Source organism: Papaver somniferum, unplaced genomic scaffold, assembly GCF_003573695.1.
Source record: "Papaver somniferum cultivar HN1 unplaced genomic scaffold, ASM357369v1 unplaced-scaffold_19, whole genome shotgun sequence".
In the NCBI taxonomy this organism is placed as follows: domain Eukaryota; kingdom Viridiplantae; phylum Streptophyta; class Magnoliopsida; order Ranunculales; family Papaveraceae; genus Papaver; species Papaver somniferum.
In genome coordinates this window covers 16,802,853-16,818,580 of record NW_020628818.1, presented here as the reverse complement: position 1 = coordinate 16,818,580, position 15,728 = coordinate 16,802,853, and the positions used below count along the sequence as shown (strand labels likewise).

Here is a 15,728-nt window from a genome sequence, read left to right as displayed (position 1 = left end):
AACCAGAAACAGAGTCATTGTATCCAAGCATCTATATTTTCATTCTTCATCAATTGTAATCTGCAATCTCTAATGTAGAGGGCGATTAAGGGGTTTACAAAGATGCCAGGAGCCCAGAAGGCCCAGAACTATAACAAAGATGCAGCATGGTCAAATGGCTCATATCTGCAGCATGTCTTCAGTTAAGATATCATATCCGAATTTCTCAATCATTTTTTGTTGAAATAATTTTTTCTGATATTCTCTCAAATTCTCTCCATCGTCATGTAAAATCAGAAAATATCTACGCTGCAGTTCTTCCAAATAAAGTTCAGAATCTCTTACTTCCGGCAGTCCATTAATTATTAACCATCCCTTTGCATCTGCCAGTGCCTGCCTTAGCATTTCCTCCTGAGTAGCACTGAGACCCGCAGAAAAATCATCTGGCACTTCTCTTGACATATGTTTATTAACAAAAAGCCATACCTTCATTTTCGCCTCTAGATTCTTTCTCTTACTTTCCTCCTGTTCTGGATTCTCCATATCTCTTTCAAATTCATTGAGCTCGTCAGGCTTGGAATTCTGTTAATCACCCGCCTAGCTAATTGTCGTCTACGACTTCCATCCTCAGCAGCAGTTACATTAAAAATGCCATTACGATCAACAGAAAAATACACTGTAATGTTTGTTAATCCCATTTCAGCTGCTTGAATTCCATCAAAGATGAAATGACCGATAAGATTGTTGTCCTCCACTATTACCTCTTCACCTTCATGAACCCCAAAACAGAAGCTACGTTGATTATTCCTTGCAGTTTTGAGACTAAGTATTCTAACAATTGGAATCTCCGTGTTTCTCGGAATCAAGTTAGGCATTGCTAAAGTTTTTAAACTTATCGGCACAACATCTGTAATCGAAATGCCATCCAGTAGAAGATTACTCGATGCTTCTCCACCACTCCAAACTGCTGCTTGAAGCGCCGCTCCTTGAACAACAGCTGCATCTGGCTCCATAAGCTCACAAAACCCTCGTTCATCACCACAAAACGCTCTCAACATTTCTCGAATTCTCGGAATTCTTGTACTTCCACCAACAAGAATAACTTGATGAAATTGAGAAATCCCTGAATTTTGAAGACACTGGACAATTGCTTCCTGACATTTATCAAACAATTCCTTGCATTCCGTATCAAACACATGTTGCGTCACAGGAAAACGCACTAGAAGAAATTCTTTCGGAGATCGAACGTAGTAAAAATGCACACTGACTTCTGTTTCTGTAACATTTGGATTAGTTAGATCTTTCTTAGCCTTTTCACATGCAAACCTTAAACTGCTCTTAGATCTGAGACGTGCAGATGAATTATTGAACTGAATGCGATGACAGTGTCGATATAAAAGATCATCGAAATCTTTGCCACCAAGATGAGTATTACCTGCTACAGATTTCACTTTGTACCTATTCCACCCATCTTTGATATTGACAACCGCAGCACTCAATGTTCCTCCACCAAGATCAAATATCAACACATTCTCTTCATCTTTTTGAGGGGTTCTTGTTTCAACACCCTGCTGCTGCTGGTCTTCTCTTGATTTCTTCATCTTCTTTAGCCATCCATAAGCAAGTGCAATTGCTGAAGTTTCATTAACAAGACGTGAGGCCCCAAACCCAGCAATTGATGCTGCTACTTTGGTTGCTAATCTCTGAGCGTTGTTATAACAAGACGGAACGCTAATCACAGCATTAATAATTACATCTCCATTATCAAGACCTAAACCTTTTTCTGCAATTTGTTTCAATTTCTTTAAAATCATACCCAAAAGCTCTTCAGCGGAGACTGTTTTTAGGCGATTAAATGATCGAACAATGACACTAAGTTGATCATTCTTGCTTACTGGGTCAGGAATTACTTCAAATGGGGAGTTAAAAAGGTCTAGTTTCGTACGATTATCTGAGAATTTTGCCCCAATTAGACGCTTGAAATCAAGAACTGTGTTTGATGGATTCTTGTCAACTCCAACCAATGCTTCATCACCAACTACGGGTTCTGCATAATCAGTGAATGCGACGCAAGATGGAATCTTTCTGATTTTTAATTCTTCTCCGATCCAAAATCCAACACTACTGTATGTCGTACCTAAGTCGATGCCAATTACAATCACGTTCTTGGACACCATTGATGAACTGTTTCCCGTTTCCTTCATTATTTAAGTAGCAGAGTCGCTGATGAGTGTAGTTAGAGAGAAAAGAAGAAGAATTTGACGAAATCTGAGAATTAGGGTTTTTGCAGTAATGAGAGTGAAAATTTAAATAGAGAGAAGCAGAGGAGGAAAAAGGCGGTTTAGAAATCTCAAAGAAAAGTTGGTCAGCTAGAATTCACCCTGAGCTTTTTTATATGATACCGGATGTGCAAGCTTTGTCTTTCCTTGTGTTATGCTTCCTAAAGCGCATCATTGGCTTATTCTACAGAGTAAGAGCTGGTTGGGGCACTTGCGGCTCGCCTTGGCCAAAAACTGGATTCGATGGACCAGAAAGTTGAGATATTTGGCTACACCGTGTGTACCATGTACACTGAGCTCCAGCTCATTAACCGCATTGGTGATGTCTGTAGCCGCAGTGCTCGGAACAGCAATACTACATGACCTGTGTTTGTTCCAGGAACGCTATCTAGAACTAGAGCTATTTTCACATACTAAACACTCACACTACTAATTTGACAGTTACATTTACACAATGATCAAAAACTAAGATTTTCTTGATCGGCAACCTTTATTTTGCTCTTCAATATTTCGTGATCCCGAGGAAACATTTATGACGGACCTAAGGTAGGTAGTAGGGTCAGATAATATTAGCTCCTTTCTGTCTTCCTTTTTGTAGTAGGTGTTTGTATGACTACAAAAACACACAAACAATGATATTTGTAATTATAAATACGGAAAGCAAGCATAGAGCAACAATCGTACCCACATAATTGCCTAGAAGTAGAGCACAAGCTGCCCAGGTGTAGGCAAAGAAGAGAGAAACCACGCTAACACACATGGTAAACCGGATAGTTCTCGCCAAGTGAAATTTTTTGAGTAATAGTGAAAAAATTTAAGGATACTCTGGGAGATTTTGGATTGCACCGCAAAATCTTTTATCACGTTGTGTGTCTCAATCATAATTTCTGAGATAGGAATCAGATCACGTTTTTGCAATTTCTGAGTTACGAATCAGATTTTGATCATCCTGGATGCTAATAGGGGGTAAGAAAATTGTTAGGGGTGTACCATTCCAAAGGTAAAGCATGCATAAAATTTGATACACCCCCAAGTAGAATGTGCCTCCTATTAGTAATCTTGCTGCGTGTTGATTTTACCATTGATAAAAAATCAACGGTGTGAGATCCTAGATTATTAAGGAATGAAATATTTAGAAGCTTCCAACACTAACTGGTATAGAATTCAGATACTAACACCAATTGGAAATACTTAGAAAGGAAAGCTATTAGCCTATAAATAAAGGTAGCCGCTTAGCATACCTTCAAAAGTATTAAAAAAAAAAGATGTTAGTACAAGGGTATAACAGTAGCTCGATTCTAGGAGCCGGACCATGGGTCCATTGTCGTCACCCGGATAGTTTCAGTTCAAGTAAAGAAAATCTTTTTCTAGCAGATGTTTATAGATGGATTTGGAGTAATTTTGACGTTAATAAATCAGATGTCAAGTGGTTAACAACAGAAGAGTTTCCGAAGATATGCCAAAAAGTTATTTATCTCGGTGAAAGCGTTCAAGTCGAGTGCTTGGTGAATCAAGAAGCAAGACTCATGGTCAGAAAGCTGCATCTACAGATTGGGCTAGTCAGACAATCTCTTCATATAAGGTAGGTAAATTAAATTCGTTTTCACTTCATTAATTATTCTAGTAAATTTTGATTTTTCATATGCTTTTTATCCGCAGTACAATTATAACATTCTTCTTAAATGCCTCTATTTGGACAGATTGTTAAGCGAAATTGTTGTGGGGAGAATTGATGTACGCAAAGACAAATCCAGACCTGGTTTTCGAGAGTGTAGGTGGCCAAAGCCACTGGATCCTCGTACTTATGTAATCAACACAGATGGTTCCCTAAAAGGAAACCGAGCTGTAATTTCATGGATTTTTCGAACTGCACAAGGCCGTCCTTTCGCAGCTTGTTCAGCTCCGTGTCAAACAATGCCGATTTGCGTGATAGAAGCGTGGGCCATTCGAGATGCCCTTTTTCACGCTGTGGGTAATCTCAAATTCGTGGTGGCACAAGCAGATGCCACTATAGCCATAAGTATGATAAATACGATTGCCGCTTCGTTTTCAGATTTGATAAGTACATGTCGAGATGATGGAAGGAATTACTTGGAAGCTTCAAAGAAGCAGAACATCAGATGTAAAAGCCCAAGAGATGACGACAAGCTAGAGGAGTATGTGAGATTAGTGATCATCAACCATTCAAAATGGACCGGAGAGTTAGACAGCAGCTCATCAGATTTTCTAATGAAGGCTTTAATTGATGTGATATATTACCTCGAGAATTTCCAGCAATGGGGTTGTAAGTACCTCATGAGAGAAGCAAATAAGGCTGCCGATTTCCTAACGAGATTAGCTAAAAAAGAAATAGTTGTTCTTAATAAAAGCCAAGAATACCCCAAACAACTTTCCAGGATTGTCCAAGAAGATCAGGACGACCATATGTGGTACCAGAGGATGAAGCACACCCCGAAGGAGGACAATTTTAACGAGTCTAGCGGGTGGAGATTATTATCTTCCTTTTAATAAAATTCAAATTTCTCCCAACATTACGTCTACACGATACCTTGCTTCAGTTGATGTAAATTAGCTACACTACATTTTGACCTGTAATCTCTATTTTATAAGCAAAACAATGTTCAAGCAGTTTCTTGTTTTGGATCGCTAAAAACTCCGCTCAAGCAGTTAAATTTATCTTTAACAACAAAAAAAAAGAGAAAAAAGGTAGACAGTAATTGAAGGCTATCAGATCTTTGGAAAAATGGTGATGGAGACGGTCAGACAGCAGGAAATACAAAACCTTCCCATAACTCATTTAATATTATTCAATTTCAGGTACAATTATACAAGGCGCTATCTCAGACAGTATATTACCGCGGGACAGTATAGAATATGTACAAAAATTGTGCTCGAGGAAAGCACAGTATCATGTCACCCAAAGAAGGCTCCTCATCTAATAATTCCTAGTGTCCTCTACTCACAAACAGAGAAGGCTGTAGAAGACCAGTGGAATGAACGCGTTATCGAGCTGGGCAGTGTATGCCTCTAATAACCCACTCACAGTCACAGCTATGAGGAGGGAGATCCAGTGCTGCATTATTAGAACATTCGACAACGATTAGGGAAAACAAATGATTCGGTCCAAGTCCTAAATTCCACACACAAAAAAAAAAGGAGGAAAAGGATCCGTGTGTTTCTAATGGTCCAGTAAGGCAAAAGAGTGATAGAACTTGGATACAGCGAAGTTCACAGTACGGCGTATTTTAATCATTTTCAGCCAGAAGTTTTAACAGAAATGCATGATTTTAAGGATCAAGGCACTAGTTTAACTGTTTATAATGATCAACATGTCTCTATTTTCAAAGTTGAACCAAGTCTTGAGATACAGACTTGTCTACTGAAGCATCAAAATAATGCATTCCTCAAAACGACTGTAGCTGGAATAACGGAGATGCATGTTTGATAATATCACCGAAATAAATTTGAATTCAATGTTTTCTTACCTGAGAGATTATAAAACCAGTTGATGCTAGAAGTGGAAGGAGAACAGAGCAAGCTGCAAGAACAGATGTTATACCAGCTGCAGTACCTTCTATGGTTTTCTCTGACAAGAAAAAGAACATAATATACTTATTAATGCCATTGATAGGTACTGATGACTAAACTTCAAAGAACCACAAAGTTAACTCACTGCCTGTTTTGCTCCACCTGAGAACCCCATACTTGTACCCAACCATTGATGCCTGAAGACAAAACAAAAGCAAATCCAATAGGAAATAGATACAATTTTTTTTTTTCTTTTGGAAGGGGAAATGTCCCATGTATCTCAAGCTCGGTCCTATTTTAATGCAAAGTAACGGTAACAGCGAAAGTAAGATTCACCATTGTATCTCCAATTCCTAAGCTCAAGATTCCAGCGAAAGGGGCAAGCGGGCGATCATTGAAATCAGTCAACAACCATTTAGGAAGTGCACATCCCAGCAAGAGTGAAAAATGGCTGCGTTAAGGAACTGACATCAGCATGACCCAAAAAGATTGGAAAACAAAATTAATGCAGAATTAGACCACTCGCCATCAGAAGACAAATCTGTTATACCTGACAATAAGGAGCTCAGAGTCGCGATGGTCTGTAAACGCATTCATGAACTGGTTCATATGTTTCCCCAAGGGCCATATTTTCCATACCTGCCACACAAGTTGTGGTTATGCAAGGGTTTACCATTACCAATGAAATACAAGAGCTGGTGAAAACATAAGAACAGCCACAAGATGGTAGTATTTCCGAAGAAGAATCCTCTCAATTTTGCTACTTTTTGAAATATTATAAAAGCGCAAAACTGATGTACATATCACAGTGACCCAATATATACATAGTGCAAACCTTTTCAGTGGCTCTTCAAACACAAAATTCAATATCCTGCGAAAAACCATGTACTTGCAAAATTAGTCATATTGACAAATAGCCTAGTCTCCCCCCACAAGTGCAGAGCTGTTTGATTTAAACATTCAGTGCTTAAACTGAGCCAACTTAATTTCCTAAATTACCAAATTGATGAAAAACACTGAAAAGACTTTTTTACCATAATAAAGGATGATGGTGAAACCCCTGAACAAACTGCATCCATGCTGGGGCAATCACAACTAACGTCACCATCAAAGAAGCATAAAAAAGAAGAGAACTCTCAATCACTTTGGAATCCGTCTCTTCAGCTGCATGAGTTTGAGGACTAATCCAACCTGATAGCTGGTGATAAACTCGTAGAAGAAAACCATATAACACAGGTAACACGAGAAGGCTGACCAGGAATCCCTGCAGGAAAGAACAATTAATGCCACAGTTACAGGAATTATACTCATCCAAATCCATTTCTTCGATAGAAATTTACCTGAATAATGGTAATAATCTCACTTCTTTTAAAACCATACTGTTCAGAAAGTAACTCCGGCGAAATGAGAAATGTGTTGAGCTGTGAAAATAAGGAAACTTCCGATTAGGAATGAATTACAGAGAGAAGTGAGTATAAGTAAAATAAATATACTGACAAACTACAAACCTTGGCAAGAGTGTAAGCTGCCATGTCACCGAAATAGAGAACAAGGCCGGAGGTCACCAGAAGTGCTTCACCTATGAAGTCATACAGATTGTTACCTTAAGGTATACGAAACAAGAACCATCTCGGTTCAAAAATAGTGACCAGTATTTTTTCCAACTATAATTGTTTTTTTTATTTGTAGATCATCTTAATTCTGTCATTGCGAAGGACTTCAAATGATTAGATATTAGTATCAATATTTCTAAATGGGTCATCTTGTTTGTCACCCAACCAATCCCATTTTCCATTTAAGGATGAGATGCCTGCTCGATTCTATGTTTTTCAATCACCTAAACAAATTCTATCAATGTTCTAAGAAAAGGTGGTGTGTATGTATGTGGATCAAAGAGCGGTGGAGATCTTCCGGAATTAAGGATGGCAGATATTATGTCCCGGCCCTCTAAATATGTCTCTGCATGGAACCAGCAATGATTAATGATTCCTAAGATAAAATTTCACACGGTCTTTCATCAGTGATAGATTGTTATGTCGTCGTAGACGTACTTTCATTACTTCGATTTTTTGGCATTTGAAAGAAGTATATATGTCTGTTTCTAACATACGGAAACTATGCAGTTAAAGTTTGACTCAGCTGTGTATACAGGTTCACAATCACCAATCCCACACCCATAACAGATATGGTACACATACCATTATGAGTACCATAAACGCTTTATTAACAGAAAACCAGAAATTCTTAACGGCTAACTAATTGTGAACTCCGAATAAAAAATCAGATTCCTAAGTCCATGCTAACAGAATTTGGTTAATTTTGGACGGCTGATATTTTATCATGGCCCGACCATATTTAGCGCTAGATAGGTGAAATTAGGGACTCTTCTCCCTTCAACCGCACTTCCGTACCCACCACCAACAGCACTACCATACCCATCACCAACTTTATACAGTGTCGTAAGTTGAGATTTGTAAGTTGGAAAAGAGTAGAAAGATATCGAGAATATTACTTTTTTTCAAGAATATATGCCACAGGAGAATCTAATTATTGTTTACAAATTTTTCAGAACAAGCACTTGAACTTGCAGAAAGAAAATAGAACAGTTGAAGAAAAAGTAAAGTACAGAAATAGCAAATAGCAAAATCACCACCAACATATGAATTAATGGATCAAAACTCAGTAACTTATTAACTAATTAACGTTACATATGCATTGTCGCGGGACAACACTGTCCATTTTCTTTTCGATTCCTGGATTTCATCTTCATGGAAAAAAATCAAGTCCCTTATATTTGATTTTCTCTCTTTTTATTTTATGGGGATTTCTTAGCCTAGGTTGCAACCTATTCATCGAAATCATTGAGTTTAAGATGGATCTTAATTTTACCTGGACTAATAACTTCAAGTGGCGTTGAAAATCAAGCCACGTACTCCTACAGTAAGTAACGCAAACCGGCCACTGAACTATTCCAACCGAACCGGCGTGAAGCAACAACAACAAACCCCTTAGATAGACATAAGTGCCATGATCATCTTTTTCGTGTATACATTATATTACTATTTTTTTTTTGAAGCATTTTACTTTGTTATTGTTAGGGCAATGGGAACTTTATTTGATTTACTGCTACTTATGGATATTTATTATATACTTTATGTGTGTCGCAACTCACGACCAATAAAACATCAAGGAGAGATTACATAACATCTATGCGGAGTCCTAAATTTTTTGCAACGTGAAAGCCGCAAGCATCCATCTCAAGTAAAAGATAGACAATTTTTCAGCACCTCATCTTAAGATATGAGGGTGTTAGTGCATGCATTCCTTATAGTTATACATATCTAGAACCAGTTTATTCCATGCTCTACAGTTCTACATATCAAGAATCAGTTTGTCACAGCGTAACTAAATTTAACCTTAATCAGTTTATATCATAGGCTGGCTAAATTTAACATTAATCTAACCCACGTAGGGGTATAGGCCTAGGCTTACCTTGAAAATGGAACAAATTAAGTTTTTTTAAATACCAATAATCTTAACCTAACTGCATCAGGACTTTAAGTCCCGGTTAACAACAACAAGGTTGTGCCTCGCCCGTAGGTCGGGGAGATACCTAGTGATCCACTAAAAAGAGTGTTCAATTGAAAAACTAGAAGCTAGTCACTGTACTCCTTTAATATGCAACCTCGCAACAATGTGGCTACTGAACAAACCGACAAAAGCCAGTAAATACCTATGGAAGCGCATGATGGGAAAGTGTGAAGAAAATGTTGAATTAACCTCACAGCTGCTAATCCATGACAGAACACCCAAAATAATTTCATCGCTAAATGTGAACCTGCAAAGAAACAGGAACATAGTCCCAGCGGAGTGTGAGAAAATTAGGAGGAGGAGCTCACTTGAATCAGCTGAATTTAAGTCGTAAGCAGCGCAACTAATGCTTGACCATGAAATCTCAAGCTACCCAGCTGCGTAGATTGCTGCAGTATATATTTAGAATGATCCAAAGAAAAATAAAACAGAAAGAAACAACTTGGTAAGAAAATAAGTAAAGAAAATCATTTACCAGGAGAGATTTAGAATGCTGTGAGAGTTTCTGCAAATTTGGTTTGGAAGATGAAGGAAGAGATTAGACAGGCAACCCATGTATATAATATATAAAAATGAGGGAATATACATGGGTTGCCTGGTGATTTCGTCTGGATGAATGTTGTCGTTATCTTCCATCAGGAAAAAACAGGTTATGATGGTAGAGAAACACGTTAAATTTCTTCTTCATCTGGTATTGCGTCAGTGAAGTGGGGGTTGCTTGTGTCATTTCTATTAGTTAACTTTAAGTGGTTCTTTGAATGGTCATACACTTTTTGTTATGTCAGAACCAACTATGCCACATAGTGCATCGGCAACTACTTGTTTTCATGAGAGCCGTTTCCACTGCCAACTCTACATACTGGTAATATTTAAGTCTCTAATCGCACAACCAAAATAAATAAACAAAAACAATCAGCAGTAGCGAGACTACATTCATAAATATATATGATGCTCTTAAAACCTTAGATAGCGTGTCAGCAACAATTATCATTCAACTACCCAAAAAGCTGTTATAACACCAGTCCATCAAGAATCCCTAACTTTCGTGCTTCACAACACATCTTCGGACCATGTTGAACTTCCTTCTTCCTCTATTTGGTGTCGCCCAACAAACGTACCTGAGTTAAGTGAAACTAAAGTTTCGATATACGGTTCTGTTCCAAAGAAGACATTAATGTTATACGGAAGACCATGTATTTTTAAAACTCTCTCTCTTGCAAGCTTTGGGTCATATGAAATCAAACTCTCCTCTGACCCCTCCTTCCGAGTAAAAAAGACTTCACCATTCTGGAACGTCTGAATCGCCCTTCCATAGGTTAGATCTAGCTCTCGACGAATGTACAGATGCTTGGTCCAAGTATAATCCTTCATTGTCCACACAACATCATTATCCTGGTCATGGTAAAGTATAAGGCAAAGTTTCCCTTCCCATATACCCAAAAATGACCAGTCATGGGTAGCAAAACGTTTGTCAGGAAATGGTGTATAGCGGAATGTCTCATCACAAATATCAAAAGAAACAACATATGGAGGGGCTTCAGATCTAATGCGCTCAATAGCAATCCAATGCAGAACACCGTCAACAAGTAGACCACGCTGTCTATACCAATTTGAGGTATACGGAATAAACCCAAGGCTTTTCCATGAATTTAGTCCTAATGTATAAACTCTAGCTTCAGAAACACATTCCCCTTGAATACCCACAATCCGTAACAACTTATAATCTTCAACCTTGCAATCATAACCAAACCCATACGAAACCCAAATACCCCGTGACTCCATATCTCCTGATGCATCTGGAGGATATTCAATCGGGGTTGCTGGAACTTGTTTGAATTCTTTCGTACTACGGTTCCAAATGCAAATAGTACTAGTGTCATGACATGGTTTTATGCAAACCAGACCATTACAAGAACCAAATGTGTGAGGAACGCATTTACAATATTTTCTCCGAACGTGATTAGGGGACATAAATGGATTACCATTCCCAACAGCTTTTCCTAAAAACGGTGAAGATAGCGATTGTGATGCTGATGATGATATAACATTATGATCTATGAAAAACATGTGAGGTTCTGTAAATAACCTTTGATGATTGCTAATCAAGAGATTAAACCTATTCATTTGAATGGCATGTTTAAGATGAAGTTTTATAAAATTAGGGTCTTGAAATAGAATGCACCAGTTTTTGGAAACACACTTGAATCTTGAAATATACTTGACTGGTAGCCATGACAGTATATTCTCAATGATTTCGTCTGGTAACCTTGACAGTATGTTCTCAATGATTTTTTTTCGTAACCTTGACATTATTTCTCCTCTCCTTCTGGTAACAGTGGGCGAAAATAGAGCAAGACCCGAATACTAATAGATGATAACTATGATTGGAGATCAACCACCTCAACTATATTGGTATAAAAGTTCAATGTGCAGGAGAGTATTTATATGACGAGATATAAAATCCTAGTCTAAAAGCAAATACCGGAGATATAAAGCAAAAGTTAAGTAACTAAGGAACATAAAACCTAGTACAACTCCTCTCCTTATATAATCCAAACCGAAATAAATTCAGATTGGTGTTGGTGTCCCGTCTGAACAAGGGAATTTAGTTTCGAGAGAAATCTGTTTGACATAAATAAGAAGGTCAAATCCCGGTCAACACATGGTCAATCATGGTTTCAGATTGAAGTCGTCAACAGTAGGGTACAGGACAAACTAGAATCGATATGGAGAGGCAATTTTATAAAGATGCCAGGAGGGTCAAGAGGAAAACAAGAAACAACACAAGAACACTGAACATGGAAGAATATCATGAAACAAAACACAATCTACAGTTCTACATATCAGTGATAAATATGTCTCTACAGTGATAAATATGTCTCTACAAAGATGTAGCAAGAAAACACCATACTTTAATTATCCGATATAAAAAAGGTGTCACCGTTTTTATAAAATTATATAAAAATGCCATACATAGGGGTCGTAGCGGTTATCTGCAAAAATCGTACCGAACCAAACCAAATCGATTAGGAAAAAACCGAACCGAGCTATTTCCTAGTGATTAATTTTGGTTCAGAAAGATAAAAAACGAGAGTTATGGTTTCAATTTTGGTTTGATATAAAAAATAAACCAAATATAAAACCAATTATAGTCGATGAAAAAACATCAACTATTTGTCTACTTTTAGTTAACTATATTTAATTTTATCCACAAATTTAAAATTTAAAATATTATATTTAATTTTAATGTCTTACTATATTTTAATTTTTCATTTTTTGTTGTTGAGTATTTTCTTTTGTTAACTGTCATTTACATGAAACTGACAAAATAGTGATAAAACCGAAACCGAATGGTAAAATCGGAATCGAAAGGTAAACTAAAAATCGAAACCGTTAGTTAATGGAACGATCTTGGGTTGGAAAATTAAAATCCGGGAGTCAAGGTTTCAGCTCTGATTTGAGAAAAAACTGAACCGAACCAAGCCGAGTTGTTACATCCTTAGCTACACACGTTAATTATTCTGTCAAGGGCCATTAGATCAGTCAAAATATGTGGCATTAGTGCCAATTGGATAACTACTCTTCTCAATTTTCTAACAACTTGTACCTTATAAGAAAAAAAATCTCGATCTGATTTATGTCTAACCATTCTGTCAAGGGCCACTAGATCAGTCAAATGCCATTGAAAAAGTCCAATGTATGTGGCATCATTAGCTAACTGGCTAACTACTCTTCACAATTTTCTAACAACTTTTACCTTTGTAAGAAAAAAAATGGATCTCATTTATGTCTAACTGTTCTGTTAAAGGACACTAGGTCAGTCAAATAACATTGAAAAAGTCCATGATATGTGGCATCATTACCTAATTGGCTAACTACTCTTCTTAATTTTCTAACAACTTGTACCTTATAAGAAAAAAAATTTCGATCTCATTCATGTCTAATCCTTATCTCTTTCTTTTCTTCTGTACACACAAATGGGTATTTGCAATTTTATATTATAAACTTAAGATCATGTGTTCGCGCTAATTCATGAATTGTGTATTTGTAATTTTATACAATGAATTAACGACTTATCATTTTTATTAGATTTAATTTGATGTCTGGGTTTATGAATCCTGAAAATAAAAGGTTTGTGAATGTTAATTTACAGTAGAAATTAAAACAAAGGAGAAATCGCAAAACAGGGAAAAGAGGAACATAATTTGTTTCAGACTTGGTTAAGATTTAAATTCGGAAAATCAGTTCAAAGTTGATTCTATTCCTTGAAAACAGTAGACAACAAGAGCTATTGTCGTTAATTTTGTGAGGTGAACGGCTTAGATTGGTGATATTACACTACACTAAAAATGGGCTTGAGCAACTGACCTCAGATGTTATAGATTGGGGTTGCAACTGCGGTCCTGACACGAATTTCCACAACGTGAATGTAGCTGTTACGAATATTGAGTGACAATTTTTTTAAACTATTGCAATGCGAAAAGATTAGCAACAACCAGTTAGCAGATACAAAAATTGTACCGTTTGTTGCTAAATATTGACTAAATCAACTAAGACTGATACAAAAATTCACGACAAAAATTTAGCAACAGATATCAGCAGTCACAAATATTTTGTTGTTGTTACTAAATGCTTGACTAAGTCAACGAAGATAATTTCCAATTTTTGGTACAAATTTAGCAACAAAGTGTAGCCGTTGCTAAATTTTTGCAACAAAAAAAAATCAGTATTTATTGACGTGGTTAAAAAATCTCCCACCCCCACCCATATATCAATTATATTATACATTAATTATATTAATAGTGACATATTCAACGATACATGAGAACAACATTTATTAATTTACAAAAAAAAGAGAAGAAAACGACTATATGCTCACCTACACATGGTGCTATTTGTATGAGTTATCTCCAGATTTCAATAACTTAGTTTAGTTTCAGAAGTAATTAAAGCATGGTGAGTGTCTAAGATACAAATTTCCTAGTTAAATAACCTAAAACAAGCATCTAATATCAATGCTCTCCACATGTTCAATTCCTTAGCGTTATGCGACAATACTTTCAATACAAGTACAAATCATATTATTAGATATGGAAAATGCAGAAATGCACGAGTACAACATAGGCACAAACCATATTAACAAATTGTAAAGTTTTTGTATATTTAGATATTTGGGTCTCTATCATATTCGTATTTACGGGGAAGATTGGCCAAAAACGAGTCTAAAAATATGAACAAAGATTTATCTCTTGCTCACAATCATCATATACATCTCATGTTTGATAGAAGTCCCCTATGAATTCAAATACATCTATCACTAGATGTACATAACATGTCAGTAAGAAAGTTCACAGCCAATTCTATTATCAGTTCCTTATAATTTACCTAGCTAGCCTTACAATCTAAATCTAACATTAAATGTTGAGTTTTCATTAGTGAAGAAGATGAACAATTGAGTTCTAATTTAGCTCGGCATTTAGTCGCAACTAAACACAATAATTGCTTATGATTCGAGTCTGTCCTAGTTAGATGGTCTGAGGTCTTAAGTGTCTTTTTAGGGATGATTTAATGGCCTGGTCAGTCCTCGATTCGAGTCACTAACAGAAATAAGTCGTTTTGTCATAAAAAAATGGGTCCGAAAAGGTTAATTGTGGTATTTATTAAACTAAAAAATAAGTAGTGACATACTTATAAGTACAATTTTAACGGTGTGACATTTTATTAAAATCCTCTCAAAAATATGTATAGTTCATTTTTGCACATACAGTAGATCAAACGGCCTAGTCGTACCATAGGACCCAGCGTAGCCACAATGTGTAGCTACTAAATGAAAGATGAAAACAACAACATAATTGATATCTAAAGCATGTCTCTAGTTCCGGCTAACCATGCAGAAAATATTTACATAATTTACATTCAATTGTTCTGGATGCTTTTATTCTCTCGATCATCATGTAAAATCAGAACTCTGCATCCTTCATCCATCCACATATCTGCCACTGCCACCCTTGCATTTCCACCCAGTGTAGCCGTAATGGGGTTCCACACGACTTGAGTAGTCATATAATGGGTAGTTGAGTCTTTTAAGTAAAAGGAAGCGAGGACGATAAAAGCCCTGTAAGTGCTTTCTGGTGTGACATGTCAATTTATAGTCAAAATTTTGTTGGTTGTAAGTGTTTATACGTGAAAAATAGTACCCTTTAGCGGGTTTGGGATGCCCCCTAAGGGGTGGCTAAGTCAATTAGGAGACATGGGGACTTGGACTAAGCCCAAGTCCAACAAGAAAGTGCCCATTAGAAGGAAAGGACAAGGAAGAGATTAGAATAAGAAAGAGGTTATATTAAGGAAGGA

At 36.8% G+C, this 15,728-nt stretch overlaps 1 protein-coding gene and 1 pseudogene across 1 annotated transcript; both read right to left on the bottom strand.

Annotated features, from left to right (window-relative positions):
* Window positions 1–479: 479 nt before the first annotated feature.
* Window positions 480–2,183, bottom strand: LOC113338603 (heat shock 70 kDa protein-like). Its single transcript, XM_026583983.1, has one exon. The coding sequence runs from the start codon at window positions 2,181–2,183 to the stop codon at window positions 480–482; it is 1,704 nt and encodes a 567-aa protein (XP_026439768.1).
* Window positions 2,184–5,095: 2,912 nt separating this feature from the next.
* Window positions 5,096–11,444, bottom strand: LOC113338601 (annotated as a pseudogene).
* Window positions 11,445–15,728: the final 4,284 nt, after the last annotated feature.

What these genes read in the sequence shown, in the direction of transcription:
- LOC113338603 (XM_026583983.1), bottom strand. Translation starts at nt 2,183, where the DNA reads ATGAAGGAAACGGGAAACAGTTCATCAATGGTGTCCAAGAACGTGATT.